Source organism: Antechinus flavipes, chromosome 6 (assembly GCF_016432865.1).
Source record: "Antechinus flavipes isolate AdamAnt ecotype Samford, QLD, Australia chromosome 6, AdamAnt_v2, whole genome shotgun sequence".
NCBI classification, from domain to species: Eukaryota; Metazoa; Chordata; class Mammalia; order Dasyuromorphia; family Dasyuridae; genus Antechinus; species Antechinus flavipes.
The window spans coordinates 45,946,682-45,969,526 of NC_067403.1; the positions used below are offsets into that span (position 1 = coordinate 45,946,682).

Here is a 22,845-nt window from a genome sequence, read left to right on the forward strand (position 1 = left end):
TAAGAGTGACATGGGCTAAGTAGATTTTTTTTCTGTTAAGCATATAAAAGGGGGGAATAGTAAAAATTATTTTTATGGGTCAGTTAGAAGTTATGAATTCCTAATAGTTTCTAAAGGCAATATGGTGCTATAAAACTATTTCTAAGCATCGTCTGCTTCAGTACCATAGACCTTTGGAATATAACATTAGTTGAAATGGAATAAAAATTAGAAATAGCTTCAGCACCACCAATGCATTTTCTTGAAGATGATTAGTTAATGGAGCCTTACAATTTTTCCAAAATTCTCTCATCAATGTGAAGTTACACCAAACCCTTACCTCAGTCTAGCTCCTGATCTTTAGTTATTTCCACTGCTGGTTCCACTTGCACTTTGTTATAGAACGTCTGAATTACTCTCTCCCCCCCCCAAAAAAAAATGTCTGTAAAAACTCTACTGAATTATCTAATGTTATTCTATTGTCCCTGATTTCTTTAATTGGAATATGCTCAGTCTCTTTTATCCTGTTTGGAATTTATAATATTGTTTATTTTTGTATATTCAGTAGATATTGAGAGAAATGTATGTCTATCTACTATTTTTTTAAAACAGTTTCTTATATTTGTTCATCCTTTAAGTTTATCCTGTTGGAAACAATGAGCTCATGAAAAACATGAAACAAAAGTTGTCTTCATTCTGTGTATCTTGGTCTGTTTTCCTTTGGGAATATACATATTTCAGGAGGTAAAATCATTTAGAAAGTTGTGATAAAGTTGTTATAAAATGTACAAAAGAAGAAGAATGCTTTACAAATGGTAAAGCACTGGAGTTAATGTTTTAGATTATTTGTTATGGATTGATATACTCAACTCATTTATTAGCTCCCCCTTAACAAGTAACATCACATCATTATATCCCAAAACTTGGTTTGAGGGAAAGAGTAATGGACTCAAGGTCAGGGGATGTGTTCTAGTTTCTGCTCTGTTGTTTATAAACTTTGTTATCTTGGACAATTTATTTAACTTCTCTGTGTCTGTTTTCTAATTGGCTTAATTGGGATAATAATAACTTCCCTATCATTTTTAGGATATTAGAAGCTACAAATAAGATCTCAGCTCTGCTAATGTCTACCTCTGTGACCTTACAAAAGTTGCTCTTCATCAGTTTCTATATCTACAAATTAAGGGGGGGTTTATTCAGGATGATCTTTGAGATCCATTATACATGTATGTAAAAGTTTATCTAATCTATCAATTTACATTTTTAAAATTTTTACATTATTTTTGTTATTTTTGGCATGCTTTTAAACTCAGTATGTTGAGGAGTTCTTTTTTTGTTTGTTTTTATTTAGTTTTGGGGGTTATTGTAAGGTTTTTGCATAAGAACATATTTTTGCTCTAATTAAAGGAGAACATAGATATCAGTAATTATAAATTAACATCTTTACAGGGAAGTTTTAAGGATTATATCCACTTCATAAATGTAGAGATAATTCCCTAGAAAAGCCATATGAATAACTTTTTTATTATGTTGTTTATTGCATTATTAATTTTGTATGAGCATTGATTTGGCATTTGAGTGTGTACCTATGTCTGCATTATCTACATACTGGGTAGAGCTTAAATTGCATGACCTCAAAGGTCCTTATCCTTAGAAATTGTTTTGTACGATTCATATTGACATCTTTTTGTGGAAAAACTACACAATGCCCATTTCTTCCTATTTACATTGAATTTATTCTAATAACCTACTTAAAGAAGCCTTATGAAATCAAACCATTTAATTGCCTGCCCTGTTACAGAGATGGCATTATACTATATGAGAGAAAAATTTAGTTATAATTTGGTTCATCAGTCTGAGAAAGAAGATATTGCAAGTAGCACTAAATTGAGAATTGTAGCAGTTATACAAGATTAACTTTTTTCAGCTTTGTTTCATGTTGTGTTTGTAAGTACCAATATTATAAAACTGTAATATGTCAGGGACCCATTTTCAAATATAAGTGCAGAAATACCTAACAAAGTCAAGTATAGAAGAGGGCTTGTTTTTAATTTGCTATTTTTCTTCTCTCCAGCTTTCTGTTTCTTTCTTCTATTGAGTTTTCTACAACTGTAAAGTAATTGGATAGAATGGTGTATAGATTGCTGGACCTGGAATCAGGAGTACTGAATTCAAATGTGGTCTCAGATAGTTCCTATATGTGTTATTTTAGGCAAATCACTTGACTTCTATATGTCTCATTTTCCTAGCTGCAATCTTCCATATTGATTGTGATGATCAAATGAGATTAAACTTATAATGTACTTAGCATAGTACCTGGTAAATAGTAGGTGCTTAATAAGTGTTTAGGAGTCATTTTAGCTGATACATTCCACGTCTATCAAGCCTAATGAAATGTAAGTACATTCTTGCTTGCTTGGGTTTGCTTATTATGGGGTTCAAGTGCACCATGAGCTTTCAGCCCAATCAGTTGCAGCCATTCATCCTCTCACCACTTCCTACTCACCTTTCTTACTACAAAATCCACATCAGAAAAGTAGCCCTAAAACTCCAGCTCTTTCAGTCTAGCCCCCTTCCCATGATGGCTTTTCTTTAAATGCTTTCTAGCTAACTTTTTTCCCTTTCAGCTATTCCTGGTCATTCCACCAGTGTGAAGAACAGAGAATTCTCCCTAAATTAAATACTGATTTCCCCCCTCCTCTCACAGAATCACAAATTTTCAGCCTTGGAAAGGGCCTATGAGATTCTTGACTCTAGGAGAACTAATGCTGTGATATCCTTCATTTACCATTCTTGTCAAAAAAGAAAATGAGATTCTAAGACTCTAAAATATCCTTTTTTTTTGTTCCTATCTATTAAGATCTCAAAGCTGATATTCATTATTGATAAGAAAAAGAAAGAAGGTAGATTTTCTACCCCTCAAATTATCTACTCCTTGAGTCTTGCAGTTTTGCTTTACGTAATGCAGGAAATACTTTGATGTACTGTTTTATAAGGACATTTTCATTACGTTATTTCTAGAAATAAAGTGATAAAACTGTTTGCCTACCAGAGTCTTTAGGAATTTAGGCCAGATTTTCCCAAAGAGTTATTTATATGAAGTATTAAGAGAGGCACTGGGGACAACTAACATAAATAAAATTTTTCAAGGGCTTAAACAAAGCAATATGTGGAAGAAAAGATGATTCTAGCACCATTAATGAAAAGGAACAGAATGTTGTTTCCTTTTTCTGGTCACAATTGGATCAAGGGACCGCACCTAAATTTAATTTGCTCTGTGCCTCATTACACACATATTAGAACTGCTGCTTGCAGATCTCCAGTGGCTACTTCCCCATCCAAGAATTAAATTTAAAGCTTCTTAGATTATGAAAATAGTTAATAAAAGCATTAGCACGAATTCTGGCTAACTAGTTTAAGAGTTGATTATTTCCAGGCCAAGATTTAGGGAAGGGCCCCAAGCATAAAAAGATGCTTATTCTAATTGAAATATAAAATGTTGCTGTGCACCAAAATTTAAAGAGGGGAGGATTCACCATATTTCTAAAATATATTGTGGGATGGGGAATTAATATTTGATATTGTTTGGAGAGAATTATATATCACTTATTGATCCTCATCTATATAAAGTAATGCTGCCACATCTACTTTTAATTATCTTCCCCTTCTTTTGTTTTTTCCTGCTATTACTAATTGAGAACACACATACAGATACCTATATGGATGATTCTTTAGTAAGTTCTCCATAAATAGGAACACACTGGAAAGAAGTAGGGAAAAATGTGTATTCTATCTTTTTTGTGCTACGATTTAATTATTATTTATTAATATTTTTGTCTCTAAGTATATCCATTTAATCAAGTCAGACAAATATGTATCCATCATCTGTAATTTACCACTAATTATTTTTAATGTCCTTTTTTAGTACTAACTTAGGTATCAACAAACACATTTCAATAGCCAAAGAACATATACTTCTACTATGTGTGGTTTTCTTTAAAAATAGATACATGTCTATCTATTTTTTTTTAAATGTGAACTCCTTGAGAACATAAATTGTTTTATTTTTTGTTTTTTAACTTATTTGTATTCCCATGGCTAAGCACAGTCCCTGACATAAAATTGGTGCTTAATACCTATTGACTTGAATTGATTTAAAAAATTATATTAACTAACTAGGAAGTAATAAATTTGCTCTTTTTTGTGTATGTGTATGTATTTTCATTCCTGACTGTCTGTTATCCTTCAATTTTAATTTACAATTTTGGTTCCATATCTAGTTTAAAACTTAGGTTGATTGATTTAGGGAGTAGAGATTCACCATATTTCTAAAGTATATTCTGGGATAGAGAGTTAATATTTAATACTGTTTTGAAAAGAGATCTTGCCTTAAAAGAGATTATTACTTAAGTAAAACAACAGAAATTAATTTTTCTTCTAGCTGTTTTTTTTCTTTCCTACAATAAAAAAATGCCATGAATATCTTGTCTTTTATGAAAACTCTGTGTCTCAATCCTTTTAAGATATATATGTATTAATGAAATATCTAGGTCAAATGATTATAAGCAAAGCAGTGATTTTTCTGGCATAATTCTCAATTGTTTTATGGAAATTGTAGCAATTAATATCTCCACCATTATTGTATTAGACTGTCTTTCTCCAGCCTGCCCCAATATTGTTTTCATGTTTTATCATTTTTATCACTTTGACAGGTATTTGAGGTGAAACCTCAGGGTTGTTCAATTATTATTTCTTTTATTAATAGAATTTGGAGTAATCTTTCACATATAGTTGTTGATAATTTAAGAGTTATTTTTAAACTACCTTTTAAAATTATTCATATCCTTTGACTACTTAACATTTGGAAAATGATTATTGACCTTATGTATTTATGTCAATTTCATATCCTGCATTATCAAAATTTATGAACTACTGGTTGCAGTGATTTTGATTATCCTCAATGTTAGTTTCTCTTTTCTTCTACTGATGGTATCAAAGGATTTTTACACTTCTTCAAATTATCTATTTTATATTTCATAATCACCACAACTCCTTTTGTTAAGAAGTATCTTTCTACCTATTATTTTGAAAGTTACTTTTTTCACCCTCTATTCTTTAAAAAATGTACCTTTAAAAATATTTAGGTTATTTGTTTATTTGGAATTTACCATGGTGTATAGATTGTTATGTTGCGATTTAAATATTCTACAAAAGTGCTTTTTTTTTTTTTTTCCCAGAAGACCTTCCCTAATTAGTTTGTGTTCTGGAGTTTACTGCATGCTTGAATTTTGTGGTAGTCCAGTGTTCAGTAAACTCCAGAACATAAACTCTCTTTGTATCTGCAGTATATATCACTGTGTGTGGCACTTAATAAAACATACTTGATCAATGCTTGTTTGATTGATTCTGGATCTTGCTTATCGATTATCTTATACTGACCTACTTTTTTTTTTTTCAACCACTGCCAATTGACTGTGACAATTACTGATAATACAGTTTGAAATGTAATAATATTTTTGCCCCCATTGTACCTACTTGGTCATTGTTATTTCCCTTAAAATTCTACTTATCTTTTATTCATTCAAATTATTTTTGTTACAACTTGTCAGTTTGATTGCATCAAATCAGCATATTTAGAGAGGATATTGATTTTTATTGTTTTGTTTTAGACAAACCATGAAATTATATATTTATATTTTTCTAATTACTTAGGCTTTCCTTCATTTCTCTTTAGAATATTTTGTATTTATAATCCCTATATGTCCTTTTGCTTATATTTTTATTATTATCTTTATTTAATATATTCCTTCCCCCTTGTATCTTATAAATGAAGAACTGAGACCAAATAACGTCATTTTTCGTATATATGAGATGGGTATTTGAATCTGCGTCTCTTCCAGTTCCAAGTCCAGCACTCTTTTCTGTTTGTAATTCTGCCTCTTTTTCCAGCTTCCAACATTTACTGATTCTCTTAGTTATGGAAAAGTCATTTAACCTTCTTAATCTCAGTGACTTCATTCTTTGTACATTGTAAACTTTAAAATACTATGTAAATGTGTCATTATAATTGTTAAGAATTTGAAGTATACCCTACAGGTATAAGAAGACAAGCACCTGCTTCTAGGTGATAATATAGTTTTGATTATGGTGTAGAATTCTGAGTTCTCACCAGTTAGCTTTGTTAGTAATTGTGCATTTCCAAAATGTTGTTCCAACAATAAAATGAAATAATGTGTGTCAGGCAAAGGTTCACAGACATTAAAGTGACATCTTAAATGGCAGTTTTTAAAGGCCATCACAATAATTTCTATATTAATTTGAAAGAAGGGCACGTGGGATATGAGAGTTTTATAATAGATAATTTGGTCTTTCCTAACTATGATTACACGGAGCACAATCTTGTTTTATACTATCTAGAATTGGAATTCCAAGCACCAAAATGATTTTCCTGAATACTAATTTTCACTAGGTTTCAGAGTACAATAGTTCTTGAGAAAGTGACTGGGTTTATGCTTAATCAAGGTTAGTATGTGATTTCTAATCCAGGTGAAAATTTATTTTTTTCTGTTCTATATTAGACCTGGGAGGAACATTATATGAATTTCAGATGAAAGCAGTTTCTTTCTAACTATATTTATTCTTTAAGTATGTTAGAAAGAGATCTGTTATTTCTAAATAACACTGCCACTGATATCACTTTTATTTCCAACTCTCCATCTATTATATTCCATCCATGTAATAGATGAGTTTTAAAGGCAATAAAGGGAGGGGGGATTAGAATAACTAATCAATACAATAAAAAAGTTTGAAAATATGTATGCTATCAAATACTTGATAGTAAATCTCTGCAAAAGTGATAGATGGAGAATGTTTCCTCATTTCTTTCAAGCCATTCTTATTCTTCATAATTGTACAACATCCATTTCTGGTGTGTGTGTGTGTGTGTGTGTGTGTGTGTGTGTGTGTGTGTCTGTGTCTGTGTCTGTGTCTGTGGTTATTTCTGTTTATACTACTTTAATCACTGAGTAGAAACCACTAGAAGGCTCCATGGATAGAGTATTAGCCCTGGAGTAAGATCTGAATTCAAATGTGGGTCTTAAGACACTTGCTATCTGTGTGACCCCAGCCAAATTCATTACTCTCTTTTCAGTTAATCGACTGGAAAAGAAAATAGTAAACCACTCCAGTATCCTTCCCCATGAACAATACCAGAATGCTAGTGAATAGTCAGACAAGACTTCACAAATAAATAAGTCACTGTGCATATTGTTTTCTTGGCTCTCGTTTCATTCTGTATCAGTTTAAGGAGCTCTTTCTTTGCTTCTCTTTTTCCACCCGATTCATCATTTCTTATAGCAACAAATTATTTTACAACAGTTGGGTAAATAGTCATGTATCTTGCCTTTCCCAGTTAATGGCAATTTACTTTATTTTTACTTTTTTGCTATCAAAAAAATGACAAAAATACACATTTGGGACTCTGAGGAATTATTCATGATCTGTTTCAAATACAAGCCTATTAATAGAATCTCTGAGTCAAAAGGTATGGAAATTTTAGTCACAACATTTACATAATTCCAAATGAAAGCAGGAATTTTTAACCTGGATCTACTTTTTTTTTTTTTAAATTGACTTGATAACAACGTAATTGGTTTCTTTGTAATCCTCTGTGTATTATTTATATAATTCACAAGTTTATTCTGAGAAAGAATCCTTAGATTTCCAAAGAGGCCCTCAATGCAAAAAAGCTTGGGAATCTTTGCTCCATGGGGAGAAGAGAAAGGGAATCTTTCAGAGTTCTTATAGAATTCTTAGAGAGAGAAGAAAGTCCATAAACAACATCAGAATTTTGGAGAAAGGAGGAGGGAACATGGAATCCTACACAGAGGCAAAGAAACTACAAGGGATTGAACACATTCTACAGAAGAGCAAAAAATCTCAGCTTTTCCTTCTTTCTTCCTCTTCAGATGCTGACTTTTTTCATCTCAGGTTGCATTGCTTCCATGAGGCTTTCATTATTACTTATGCTCTCTTCTTCCTTAAATTCCTTCCACATATCCCACTACTATATACACTTTGTAGGGTAAGGACTGTTTTTTTTTTTTTCCTTTGTATCCTCAGCATCTAGTTGAGTGCTCTGCAGATACTATAGATGGGACTCACTGAATGTTAGTAATTTGTTCAGTTGAAACTGGCCTTCTTGTATTTTTTTCCTGTTTTCCCCCCAAAGGATCTACTTCTTTTCAAAGAATCACACTGAATTATCTCCCTCAGGAGAAGTTTCCTATTTAGTTTGGACTTTTGGTGAATTTTCTGGATGATTCCTTTCTAATCTTTGTTATAACTGAAAAGTATATCATTTTGATGATTGTATTTGAAGGGTTCTGCTACCCATCAAAGGGCCTAGGTTGTGAAATTTGACATTTCTTTAGCTCTTGTTAGCTTTGTATCTTAGTTTATAAAAGGAAGTGCAAGGATTGGTTTCTGTGTTTTTCCCTTAGCTCAAAAGCTTAAAGGGCTGCAGTCTAACAATCTTGCTTCTTTACATATTTCAACACTAGAATATAATAAAAAGAAGACAGTTGGACTTCTGAGGTGCTGGGTTCTACCATTATTATTGCTGATATTGTTATCTATTTGTGTTTCACATCCTCTTTTGTTCAGTGACTTTTGGAACTTTGAAATATAGGAAAGCTAAAAAAAACCCATCATCTGTCTAGTCACCCCAACTTCTCACCTAGCTTCTGCAAAAAGCATTTTTTAATGTTTCTATGCTATTCCCTTCTGAAAATTCTGTTTCAACCAATAATTCATCAATCCTGAGGTAGTTAATTCTAGCTTACTTTTTAAAATGTTGGGTTTCAACTCATAGGGCCTGTTGTATTAGATCCAACAGCAATTTGCTCACTTCTATTTTTTCCCCCTTCTTTTGCTCTAACTTTATCCAAAACTCTTTTTTCCAAAACTGCCTTTTTCCTGAATGCTAGTTTTTTTTTCTCCTAAAACATTTTTACTTTACCTCCATTGATATTTTCTCAAAATCATATATGAAATTTTAGACTTGTACCCTGAATGATCAAATTACACACACACAAATACTATGCTAAATAAAAAGCAAGCTATTTCTCCTTTTTCTGTGTTTCAGTATTCACTCATTACAGTGAGAGACACAGAGTTCAAAGACTCCAAATGAATAGAGTTTGAGGAGACTTAGCTACTAGTGAGGAGATGTATTAATAAGGGGAGTAGAGTACAAACCACTGAAGACCATTTCAAGTGTCTCAGATTAGCTTAGTGAGCTGGAACCTCCTGCTTAAATTGCAGATCCAGGCTTTTACCTGAAATAATTAAATTGTCTGCATCTGAATTGTTATTCAAATAGAGTAAATCTTAATGGCTCCAAAGTGGATGTTGCTATTATTTTCATTTTAAACTGAAGAGGTTTTTGATATTGTTTTGTCCAAGGAATAGTTTGATGCTGTGTATTCTTTATCTCACTGTAAATAAGAGAGTTCGGTACTTTTGTTGTGTCTATCTCTATTCCCTTCCACCTTCTTTCCCCAAGTCTATAAACACTCCTACTTAGCATAATAACAGCATTTATCTTTTATAGCATATCCTCTAGGCTGCTTCTTCCACTTCCACCAGCATTGACAGGCTGGGTTCTCTCAAAGGCAATTGGACTACTTCTCCCCTAAACAGTCTAGGGATAATCCTGAAAGTATCAGGTTTTTCTATTACTAATTCAGAAGGGCCCATCTGATATGTTTGTCTGTTAATTGATTATCAATTAGTAATCAAAATAATCACAATTTTAAAAGTCCATTATTTTTCATAAATGAGTATTTGTAAAAGTTGTATATAGTAAAAGCAGTTAATACAAAAATTTCTCCTGAATCAGGGATGCTCCCACATAAAATCTTTGTGGAGAATCGTAACTGATGTAAGAGAACACAGTTATACACTGCTGCTCTAATACTAAATATCATTTTAATCTGATCAGTCATGAACTTTTCCTTACATGTAACTTTGCTGCTAAACAGCTTTTTAGTCTTGAGGCTGCTTGTTCTTGATAGATCTTGTTTGTTCTTAAAGGTTCTCTCACCTTCCAATTCAGACCCTCCTTTTACCCACTGCTGTGGACGCTGCACTCGTCACTGGTGATGAGTCCAAATATTTTGACATTTGAAACTTCACAAGGTCATCATCTATTTGAAAGGGGGAAGAGAGAAAGTACTTATTACCCCCTTCCCCTCCTTCCAACAAGGAGAATTCTTGGAATAATCAAAGAAAATAAAATGCTGGTCATTCTTTCATATGCTTTGCCTCAATTATAACTCCACTATGACTCTCATTAGAATGAAGAATAAGCTTATTCATTCAGACCTGGATGATCCCAAAGGGTTGTAGCTTTTGTGATTGAATTATATGATCAGTTTGATGCAGATCAATGCCCCAACTTATTTATGTAGTCACACAGTGCTCATCAGATAATGCTAATCTCTTGTTGACAAAAAACCATTATTCCAAACAGTGGCTTACAACTGATTCCCTGAAATCAATTTGGGGTGTTCATTCAGCTGCTAAAATGGAGTAGAAATATTCCTGATTACAGGAAGTTTAAGAGGTAATTTAAAACCTCATTATTATGCTTTAATAAGTCAGATGGAACATTATGTAACATTATTTTGAAGACTGAAGCTGTTACTTGGTAATTGATGCATGAACAGAGCTGATAAAGATCAGGAGGGGAAATTTTCAAATAGCATCAGAAACAGTTGATCTCTCCACATTACTAAGGTAGAGAGCATCAAAAGGATAAAAGATAACTAAAATGTTTTTATACTATCCTGTTATTTGTGACCCACTCATATTAGAATTAAAATGAAAACACAACACTTATATCTTCATTTTATTTAGTGTTTTTGCTTTTCTCCTACTGTCTTAAGCAATGAAGCCAGATTTTTTGTTGTTGAAGCAATTCATGACTAGATTTGAGTGTAATAGAATATTGTTACTATTATTTTTCACACATAACTAAAATAACAAGAATCATATTTTTAGGCTTATTTTTCCTTTAGCCTGTATTTTTGAGGCATTAAGGTAGTATAAGTAATTTTGATGGGAAATTATTTTTTTAATATCAGATTCTTCTTTAGAACATATGCCTCAGTTTTGGTGGGTATAAGCTATATCTTAGCAATAATTTGTAATTAGGACCATTAATAATCCAAAAGGTAGATTAAAATTCAATTTAATGTAACAAAATATTTATTATATACCTCCTAAACTTCCAGCCTACAAAGACATAACTAGAACAATTCCTGGCTTGAAAGAAGCTGTCATAAAATGTTGACATAAGAAACAAAATGCAAATTTTGAAGAAAAAATTATTTTTAAAGGCAGAAACAGCATAAGGGGAATTTTGCAGAAATCAATCAAAAGCTTTCTACATTTCATCCACTGTTTTCAGTAAAGTATTTCAGAAAGGATAAAACACAAAATTTTACAAATAATTTTCCCCTAAGTAATCCTTGAATAAAATTGGAAAGGTTTTTGTTTGCTTGCTTAAAGAATTTCAGGCAATCACTTGTGATTGTGACCAGGATGCTGGGTAATTGGAAGGGGAACTTCTTGTTTGCTTCCATTTTTTGTTGTTGTTTGTTTTGTTTTATTTTTTGTAATGCTTTGGCAGCATGAATTTCTAAGGAAAGTTGAAAACTTATGACTCTCCCAAAGATTGATAATCTGAAGAGAAGCAGCAACAATAGTATCTTATCTTTATATGGCACATATATTAATAATAATATCTCATATTTGCATGATACTTTATTTGTTGATTCAGAACTTAAACCAAATCTGGTTTCAAGTTTAATACAACCAGTTTTCTAACTGTGAAATGAAGGATGATAAAAATAACAAAACCAATCCTTGTGAAGCAAAATTATATAATTACATTAATTTTCTGGATAATCAGTGGAAGTCTTTGGCAAAAGAGAAAATATGATTCAAAGTCATTTCCATTTTTATCAAATTGACTGCAAAAAATTCTTATTTTTAGCTTATACACATAATGTTTTCTTTCATTTCAAAGCTAAGAAAATTCCCCCAGTATTTCAAAGGAAGGTCAAATTTTCTCATGTCTATATAATCCTATTCCCAGTTCCTTGCTCATTTTTACCTTTTCCTCCCCTAAACTTATTTAGTATGAGTAGTCCAGGAGCTAAGAAATGACAAGAATGAAAAAAAACTAGTAGCCTACCTACCAATATTGTATGATCTGAGTGCTTGGGTCACTTGGAAAGGAAGTGTAATTAAAAATTAGTGTAAAGACATGTGAATTATTATTAAGTAGTGATAGAAGAGATTGAGATCTCCAGGCAAAAATTTAGTAAAATAGAGTAAGAAGTAGTCTAGATGAATTTCTATATAAAGAAAGATTGCAAGTGTTTTTTTTTTCTTCTTAATATTATCTTGGACAAACAAGCTAATAAGCTCTAAAAAGTCATTTTGGCGCTATATATTTATTTAGAATAATTAATTAGCCAATGTGTTCAATACCCAGTGGTCAAAGTGAAGAAATCCTAATGACTATTATTTTCATTTCAAATACAAGAGATTTTGGTCATTAGTTATATTGCATCTACTCTGTGTTTTCTGACTTACTAGAGAATATTCATAGCATCTTCCATTGACATTTGATGTTATTATCACTTTTCATACATTATACTGATAAAATACAATGAGACATTATTATATTTAAAAGATTTGAATCTCATATTAGAGATACTTGATATGGATAAGGCTTTATCATAGTCAGACAAGGATTTGAATCTCATATTAGAGATACTTGATATTGATAAGGCTTTATCATAGTCCGACGAGGCAGCTTCTGATAGGAACTAATCCTTAAGTTTTATTCTGTCTTTGGAGACCTTTCTCTCTGTCAGCAATGAGGCCATGTTCTCTTTCCACTGACTTTTGAAAAGCTGGTAGTCATTTGTTTCCAATTCTGCATGATGTTTTGCAAAAAAAAAAAAAAAAAAAAAAAAAGGAAAGGCAGTGAACAAAGTAAATACTTCTACAATAATGGAACTAAATAAAGGCACGGTGACAAAGTTTTTCTTCCTTTTTAAAATTTTGTCTTTAGATTTCTAGACCACATTTTCATAAGTATTACCCATGAAGCTTTTCCCATTATAGAAAACTGCTGTGTTGAATGTTGGTACTTCACTTTCTGTCACAGCATCTCTCCTTTGAATCGAAGGTATGAGCAAATAGCTCTGTTCAGTGGACCAGCTGAGATTATATAGCAGGTTGAGCACTAACCAGACTCTAGATACTCAAATAATTAGAATTTAAGCTTTAAATAACCCTTTACTTTATTAGTGACCCCTGAAGAATAAAGCAGTGCAGATGTACTTTAAATTCCCATGAGATTTCATTTCATAATTTAAATTCCTCATGAGAAGTAAATCTAGGTGTATGCAGAGTAAATTTCAAAAGATTTAGTTGACAGGACTCCAGCAGTGTCCTTTGTGGAAGAGGGGATTGTGCATTTGCACCTAAGTGATCCAGACATGCTGGGGTTCAGGACACAGAGTAGGGGACTCAGTTGATGGAGAGTATCCAATCATCTTTAAGAAATAACCTGACCACTCAAGGTAATTTTAAAATGTTTTAAAATTTGAATCAAAAGGAAAAAAAAAGGAAAGGAAACTTAGCTATTCTGTGTAAATTTCCTTTGTGAAATAGAAGGGACCACCATTTTCCTAGTCAACCAGGATAACTTTTGTCATCCTTATTTTCTCGATCTCATTAAAGACACGTCCAATCTTGTCACTTTCCCCCCCCCTACTTTCTCACCATCTCTTCTATATATTTTGTAGCCATCTTAAACTCGATTGGAATTTATTATGTTTCTCACCAAATCCTCCACTATTCCTAACTTGGCTATTATCTTTCAGTAATTCCGATTCACAACCTCCATGGCATTTTTGACTTGAGACCTTCTTTAAATCTATTGCCAAGGTCTGCCCATGTTACCTTGGTAATATTTCTCACATATACCCTCTTCTCTTTTTTAATGTTGCCCCCACCTTGAAGTTAGCTCTCATTGCCTGTTATCTGGAGATTATTGCAATAATTTATTGACTGATCTTCCTACCATAGACTTTTCCCTAACCCAGTCCATCCTCCACTCAGCTGTCAAAGTGATCTTTCTAAATAGTAAGTCTAACAATTTCATTCCCATGCCCAACAAAATCCAGTAGCTCCCTATCCCCTCCACAACCAAATATAATATACTCTATTTGACATTCAAAAACCTTGAGAAGCAGTCTTTTCCTTCTTATACTTTAAACCTTCTCCCCACATATTCTGTGATCCAGTTACACCAGTCTTTTTGTTTTTCCTTTTGCCTTCTCTTAGCTTCTCTTGCCATCTTCAAGTCCTAGTTAAAACCTTACAATCTATAGAAAGACTTTATTACTGCTACTTCTTCATTACCAATTTATCCTGCATATAGTGTGTTTGTACATAGTTGTTTCCATGTTATATCCCCCGCACCAGACTTAGAGCTTCTTCAAAGCAGGGTCTTTTACACTTTTATAATTGAAAGCGGTCAAAAAGTTAACTTTACAAGGATAAGGAAGATATAGACAAAAGTCCATTTGCAAACTAAGTCAGGGCTTTTAATGGACTGAACTTCAACATGTATTGATAAGATAGTCAGCCAAGAGAGCTAATGAGCTCTTTGGCTATATTAAGAGAATCTTAGTGTATAGGATATTTTAGAAAGAAGATTTATAGTCTGAAGAGTATCTAAAAGAAAGTGGCCAAGATAGTGAAAGATCTCTGATCAGATTATGTGAGATCTACTTAAAGGAATTTGGCCTGGAAAAGAGGAAACTTTGAAGGTAAGAAATGCTATGTGTTTTCAGCTCAAATAAGGATGTTATATGAAAAAAAAGACAAAGAAAATTAGGAGATAAGCACACCTAAAAACTATGGGTAAAAGTTGCAAAAAGGAAACTTTAAGGAAAATCCTTCTAAGAATTACAACTGTCCTAAAGTAGGAGTAGATGACCAAAATTTTTCATCTAACTCTTAGAATATGTTATTCTGATTCTGAATTAAACATGAATTTGATTCTACAAAATCTAAGGTTAAAAAAAAGGAATAAGAAATATATTTTTAATTCTGTGAATACAAAAGTCAAATAATGAGTAATTACTCATTATGGATCATTTGTGGAAAAGTCAATTAATAAATGTAGTAAAATTAAACTACTACATAGTATCCTGTATGACTCTATACCTAAAATCATGTAGAACCAGTGACTGACTGACCTTTTTCTCCATTATGTTTTCAGCATAGTGATGCAGTCCATGACCTCCTTCTAGATGTGATTACATGGGTTGGAATTCTCCTGTCCCTGGTTTGCCTCCTGATCTGCATCTTCACCTTCTGCTTTTTCCGTGGCCTTCAGAGTGACCGTAACACCATCCATAAAAATCTCTGCATCAGCCTCTTTGTGGCTGAGCTGCTCTTTTTGATTGGCATCAATCGAACTGACCAACCAGTAAGACACTTGGAATAGCATTACTGGGATTGTATATTCTTACTTTAATTAAATTACTTCAGTTTCATTCACTTTAGTTTACTTAAAAAACCAGCAACAGCAGGTACTGAAATTTTCAGAAAACTCAAGGAGGAGAGAACAGAAAAGATTAGATTTGGCCAATTACCTGATTTCCATTAGACCTTTACTGATATTTTAGGATTCAGTACATGTTTGCTCTCATCCGTACAAGAGCTTCTAAAAGGGATGTGGAAGAGAAAAGGATTTTAAAAACATGTAAAATTTAGGAGACTTAAAAACGATGGATTAACTTAATTCTGTTCTCTAATATATATTTCAATATGTATGGAATATTTTACAGTATATGGAGTTGTATTCATGACTATGATTACACATTCATGATTAATGATGGGCATACACATAATTATAGTCATTTTACTTTTAATTGACTATCCCATATAAATGAGACAGCCCCAGGAAAATGTATACATATGAATAAGCAATCAAAATAAGTTTGTTTTTAAAAGTTCTGAAATGCATCTCTCCTCTTCTTGATCCCCATAATACAGAGCATTCTGGTTTTGATCACAAAAATTCATCGTTGAGATTTTAAGTATAAAAAAACAAGAAATGGAAAATTGCGTTCTTTTTCTCAGAAGTCATTTTTGCACTCTCTTATTAATGTGTGTTTAAAATGCTATATGATTTCCTTTGAATTTTATATATGCTGAGCCTACACATAGTAACACAATATGGTAGATCCCATCTTCACCCGAATATTGACAAATAGCTGATTGTTGAAAACCACTTTCAAAGAAACTGAGTGTCATGAAAAATTAGGGAGACGTGACTGGGTCTGGCCAGAGTTTGCCACCTATGATTCTACTATGTTTTTTGCTAAGTAGAGCCTAGTCTTCCTCAAGCTCTAGAAATTTGTCTTTCCTTGCCAGTTCCCTTTAGCATTTATCTGCTTAGTTTTTTTCTCCCCTTCTAAACATTAATATAAGAAAAGAAGAAATACAAGCTAATATAATAATGACTTTTAGTAAAATGTACTATCTCTTTTAGATAAGTTTATTTGCATTTTAGGTGATAAGCTTGGATTAGTACTGGGCATAATAATATCATGAAAATCAAAGGTAAAAGAGCCTTAGGAGCCCTTTATATTCACAAGTAGACATAAATGCCTTTATAAACATAATCCTAATAACCCCTGAAAGATTGTATGAATTGTGACTATATATTACTCATTTTAATATTCCCCCCCGCCAGAATTTGTCATTTCATAACCCATGTAAATCAGCCACTATAAGTCTGCTGTAATTATTAGCCTGTGGCAAACAGTACCCTAAAGTATTGTCATAATCTATCAAAATCAGAAACCTCTAAGGAGAAAGGGTACAGTCCCAGCAACACTCATTTTGTCTACACCTGAGGTTCCTAATTCCAGGCTAGGCCTTGTTTAGGGAGCCTGGTAGAAGATGATTTTGCTGGGCTGAGTTCCATGACTTCTCCTGTGGGTTCTAGTCAGCCTGTCTTATCCTTGCAATTAGAGTTATATCATCTCATCATCATCATCACCATTTATAATACTCTGAAGTTTGCAAATCACTTTACAACATTTATCTCATTTTATTCTCCAACAAGAGGTAGATGTCATCGTTATCCTTATTTTAAGGATGTGGAAACTGAGGCAGAGATAAGTGTTTTTCTCAGATAGTTAAAAAGTGTCTGAAGCTAGAATCCTAAAAACTTCATTTTTCTTTCTGACTCATGTCTATCTCCATGGCAACACCTATAGTATACTTACGATCATTAGTTAAAACCACTTTTTAAATAAAACAACTTTTTACCTCTAATATTTTAACTGATCCCTAGAGTGATCACTGGAAGCACCATAATGGCCACCTATTAATGTGTTTTGAGCTGTCTCGGCTGGACACACCCTTCCAAACCCTAATCATCAACTGACTTTCTTTAAGCAACTTATGTCTTTCGTTAGAATTTAGATCAAGCTCTTGTTCTTGGTGCCTCAGCTGTCAATTCTTTTGCAGATGTGGAATAATGGATCTATTTTAGGCTTAATGAACACATCCCTTCCCTGGCTCCATCTTCTAATCCCACAAATTTCCTTAAGTTTGATTTGATGACCTGTTTCCCAAGTACTATTCCTCTTCCAGGGGCTTCATTAGAATATCACAAATACTTTAAATATTTAGAAGCTTCAAGGACACATCTGTTTCATTCTAGTCTTTTTCTCTGTGGATGGACAGCAGATTTCAGAAATCAGACACCAACCTTTTTTTTTTCCCTCCCTTGCCATACTGTTTTTGCAAAATTTACTTTCATTTTTAAAATTACAAGTCAGAAAATACTTTATGTTAAATGCAGTGAGAATGGGTCAAGTATTTGAAATTCATTTTCAGTATCTGTTTTAAAAGCTTTATCTAGATCTGTGTACCCTTAAATATATGTATATATGTATGAGAAAACTTAAAAACCTCTCTCTACATACATATACATGTGTATATCCGTATATATACACACATACATTGTAAAGATATAACAATATTCTATTTTGTATTATATATGGTATCTATATGTCCCATTTCATATATGTGACATATATGTTTCTCTTGAACATTGTTTTGCCTCCCTATAAATCGTATATCTGATTTATTCCTTAGATTGCCTGTGCAGTCTTTGCTGCCCTCTTACATTTCTTCTTCTTGGCTGCCTTTACTTGGATGTTCCTGGAAGGAGTGCAACTCTATATCATGCTGGTGGAGGTTTTCGAGAGTGAACACTCTCGCAGAAAATACTTCTATTTGGTTGGCTACGGGATGCCAGCACTCATCGTTGCTGTGTCAGCAGCAGTAGACTACAGGAGTTACGGGACAGATAAAGTGTGAGTTTGCTTTCCTCTAACCCCCCCTTCTTTTTATGCCTTCTTGAAATAAAACTTTTAGGACTTCCTGGGGACCAACTACTTTAAATTGTCTCAGAACCACAAATGAAGAAACTAGAGTGACAAGTTTAGTAATTAAATTAGTACACTTGAGTCCTTACCCATTTTTTTAAACTCTAAAGTAAAAAGCTGAGAATATTTCCCACAATTCATTTTGACTCTGTCTAAAACAAGTATAGCGTTCTCCAGCCACACCTCTTTTCTCATTTTCCATCTTCTTTCTCCACGTTCCTCATTTTAATAAGCATAAAGACAGAATAAATGAATTTTAGGATGATTTGACAAACCTTTTTGCTATTTTAAAACTATATATTGGCAATTTGCAAATAAAAAATTCTATTTAGAAATACAAGGCTCTGATGGGGAAGGGACTGGAGGATGACAGAGAAGTTACCATTTATTGTGGTTAATATAGTTCAATACAACTCACACCAAAAGAATGTGGCAGAGCAAATAGATGGCCACAACATCAGGAAGGCTAGGATTCAATATCTGCTTCTGAATCATTCTGACTGTGTAACCATTGACAAGTCCCTTAAATTATCACTGCATATCCCTGGCAACTCTCCAAGAGTATAAATAGCTGAAGAGTTATGTATTTGCATCAGTAAAAAGGAATTTTTCTTACAACTTCCTATACTAATATAATCACAGTATGCCCCCCCCAAAAATAGTGATAATAAACCAGGTCATAATTATAGAATTTTTGCTTACAATCACTGAAACATAACCCTGAGCTAACAAAATTTCAGAAATATTTTTAATAGAGGTCTTCATGCCAAATACCCATAATCTCCAAGTTTTGTGGAACAAAATGTTTTCAAATTATAAGGATGTATCAAATGAAATCAAATCATGTGGAAAAAAGATGAGGTATATGTCATTCTTGTTATCCTGTCTGCTACTGGAATTTTCCCAGGTATGCTTTCTATGAACCCAAAGGAGATAAACTCATAACATAATATTTTTTTCCAATCACAAAAAAGTTATTTTTTCCAAATCTCCACATCAACAGAACATTAAATGTAAATTGATAATAACAGTTGAATGACTTTTCTATAGTCCATTTCTATCTGAATGCCAACAAATAAGTTGAGAATGATTTTTTTTGGTAATCTAAATAATGATAATGTCCTCAGACTGTTTTTTTATCAGAACATTATTCTTTTGAAAAGATTGGAGGGAGCAGATAATACTTTCTTCTTCATGATCAGTAACAGATTGGCTTGGGATAATATTCATATGTCATTGTTAATATTTATTCAGCATTCACCATGAGCAAAGTGTACAGAAGAAATGGCAAATTCATCTATTTTTTAAGTCTGCTGAAATTTTGCTCTATCCCTTTTCAGGAAGCAGGGAATTAGAGCCTTTGTCTAAAAGACAATGAGAGTTAACTATGGGACAGGACCATACTATGCGGCTACAATATCTGTATTCTCCTGAAGAGATTCAGTGAATTTTTAAATCCAAGATGCAGGGGTGAAAAGGGTGTTAATGAAGTCAAGAAAAGAGGATGTGGCTTGGTATACTTGGAAATAATGCTCTGCTGGGCTCAGATTCTAGTTTTGAAAATTATTAAATTTATAATCCTGAGCAAGTTGTCCTGTCTTTGCTTTTGCAGATGTTTCCCCAAATGTAAAAGAGGGATAATAATATTTGGGTTTTCTCCTTCACAATACTATCACAAAAAAGAGCTCTATAAACTTCAAAGTTCTATGTGAGCTGATAAAATCTATTGGATTGTTGGGGAGAGGAAATGTAGAAGGTTATCCACAGACAAAGTAACAGTCTTACAAGAACTAGAGAATATAATATAACATGAAATTATACTGAACTCTACCTGCATTCAAATACATTTCACTCTTTAACTTCTTGGCCTTTATCTTTAACCTTTTCTATCTTTTCCTCTGCAAACTATGTACTAGATTTTTTGCTTCTAGTCCAAATATATCAGGTTTTAGTAGCAAATGTCAGTTATTTAGCACTTTAAGATTAGCAAAGTACTTTATATATGTCATTTGATATTTCCAACAATAATGCTCAGAGAAAGATGCTTATAGATATGATTATCCTCATTTTATACATGAGAAAATTGGGTTTGTGAAACTTTTAGTGTCTTTCCCACTATCAAATAGCTAATAAAAGTCATTCAGAAACAGAACAGAAGCACACTCCAATTCCACTGCTCATCTCATTTCCTCATGTTTCTTTTCCAAGTCACTTGAATTGTTTTCTCTTTAGCCATTTTTTTCTATCAAAAAAGACTTTTCCTGGAGGATAGAAAGTTAGACATTTGTAGGCAATCAATCATTTCCAGTCTCTTGCCATGCTTAAAACTTGGCCATCGTTGCCTTAATAACCTACTCTCTAGCTAGTTGGTCTCTCTTCATGTAGTTAAGGCTCTGTTGGAAGTAGATTTAATTTATTTCCCAGCCTAAAGTTAAAACAAAACTTTAATAACAGTTCACTTTGACCATTATAATTTCTGCTCAACTGAGGGACAAAATAGATTTAAGATAAAGGGAGGCAAGGATGGTGAAAGTGGGGGGTGGGGAGAGAGAGACAGAGATACAGAGAGAGAATAACATTAACATTGTCAGAAGCAGTCATATGGAATGTTAGCAATCCAATTATTTCTCACAAATTCATTGTCAATGAATTGTCAGCAAAAAAGATGTTCTGAATAAATGGAAAAACAATTTAAGTTTTTGCTCTTTGGGATTTTAGCCAACACTGCTTTCTTCTCTGAGTTTTGTTGATGTCCCTATATTAGAAACAGGTGAAAAAAGGAATTATTCAGAATCTCAGTCAATTGTGTTTACTTAAAAAGCTGAATTGATTGGACTGTGTTTTCATCAAAGATCTAAAAAGGTTATTTATTTAGAAGAAAAATAAGGCCAGTGAATTTTAAAATGTTATTTAAATATTTTCTTTGAAGTTGTGTGCTGCTTTCCCTTTTTTTTTCTTTACTCTCCCCTCTTCTTCCTCCCCACCATTAAACATCTATATGTGTACTCCTGATTCCTCTTTTTCATATTTTTTTTCCCAATTGCCATGTGGCATTTTCCATTCTCTTCTCTCCATATGGCTCCGTTCTTATTTCAGTCTCCCATTTCCATGTCCTCTCATTAATATTATCTTCTTATGTTCTTTTGTTATTTTTCAGACAGACATGCCAGTTCCATGCTCTAATATATGCTCTGATCTTTCCTAACTCAAAGCAATTTTTTTTCAGACAACATTTAGTGAACTCCTGTTAGTACTGTTACTAAAAACATTTGTGGTCTGGGAGGTTATTGTGTATTTTAAGAACTTAATGACTATGCTCCTTTTTTCTTTCTGTTTTGAATTGTGTGACTCATAAACAGAACATTCAACACAAAGCCTTTTAAGCTGAATACAATGAAAAATATATATTTTTTCATTTTGTAAAACCCTATTAGATTAAGTTGAGTATTATCTTTATATCTTTCTGTCTTTTGAACTTGGTTTTCCTGTCCAATAGACTTAATTGTGCTTCATCATATTAATGATGATGCTATTTCATTTCTGAAACCCTTAATAATAATTTATGTCTTCAGGAAGGGAGTGAATCATCCAAGAGGATATAGCTAAGATTCAGATAGGAGGGAGTTTTGGTTAAGCAGGTGGGATAAATGGTACTTTGATGTAGAGATAGGTAGTTCTCTTCCATCTGGCTGATGGATGGTGATGTATTTCTCAGTGTAATACTATTAGCGCAGTTGAGCTGATTATTATGTGCAAGGAATGAAACATAAAGCATGCATAATTTGATTTTGAGAAGGTGCTTAGTTTATCATCAATTTGTAATGCAGGAAGAAGATTTTTTTCTCTATTTTTAATATTTGCTTAAATAAGGCTTTTAGGATTACTGACATTATAGAATTCATTTTAGAAGAACATTTGTTCACAATAATCAAATCTCAAAAAGATCAACATAGGAACTCAATGTAGTCATTATTTTTAATCCTCTGTTAATGGACCACATGTCCAAATTATACTGTGGGAAATGTCCATTTGTTTCCATTTAGTTTATTTGCTTTTCATGTATTTTAGTGTCATCCTTTCATCTCTCTTGCTCTATCATGCATCTTGACACCCAGAAATACTCACTCAATACTGATATTATCATAAGTTTAATTATAGCAAAGACTGGAATTGATTTTTAGCAGTTGTTTAGACTGGACAGACTTGGAAAATATGTACTAATCATTTTGGTTATATGATTTAAAACTAATCGGGACCTCTAAATGTTGATTACCCTACCATTACCTAAAATGCAGAGTAGTTT

General features: G+C 32.7%; 1 protein-coding gene across 9 annotated transcripts in view; it reads left to right on the forward strand.

Moving 5' to 3' along the window:
• The window catches only part of ADGRL3 (adhesion G protein-coupled receptor L3), a 905,707-nt gene that overhangs the window by 791,220 nt on the left and 91,642 nt on the right, over nucleotides 1-22,845 (forward strand). For all 9 annotated transcript variants that reach the window (XM_051964507.1, XM_051964499.1, XM_051964500.1 and 6 more), the window contains exons 16-17: nucleotides 15,353-15,562; nucleotides 18,250-18,470. In XM_051964507.1, the coding sequence (XP_051820467.1) occupies nucleotides 15,353-15,562; nucleotides 18,250-18,470 (431 nt within the window). The remainder of the gene's footprint in view (nucleotides 1-15,352; nucleotides 15,563-18,249; nucleotides 18,471-22,845) is intronic.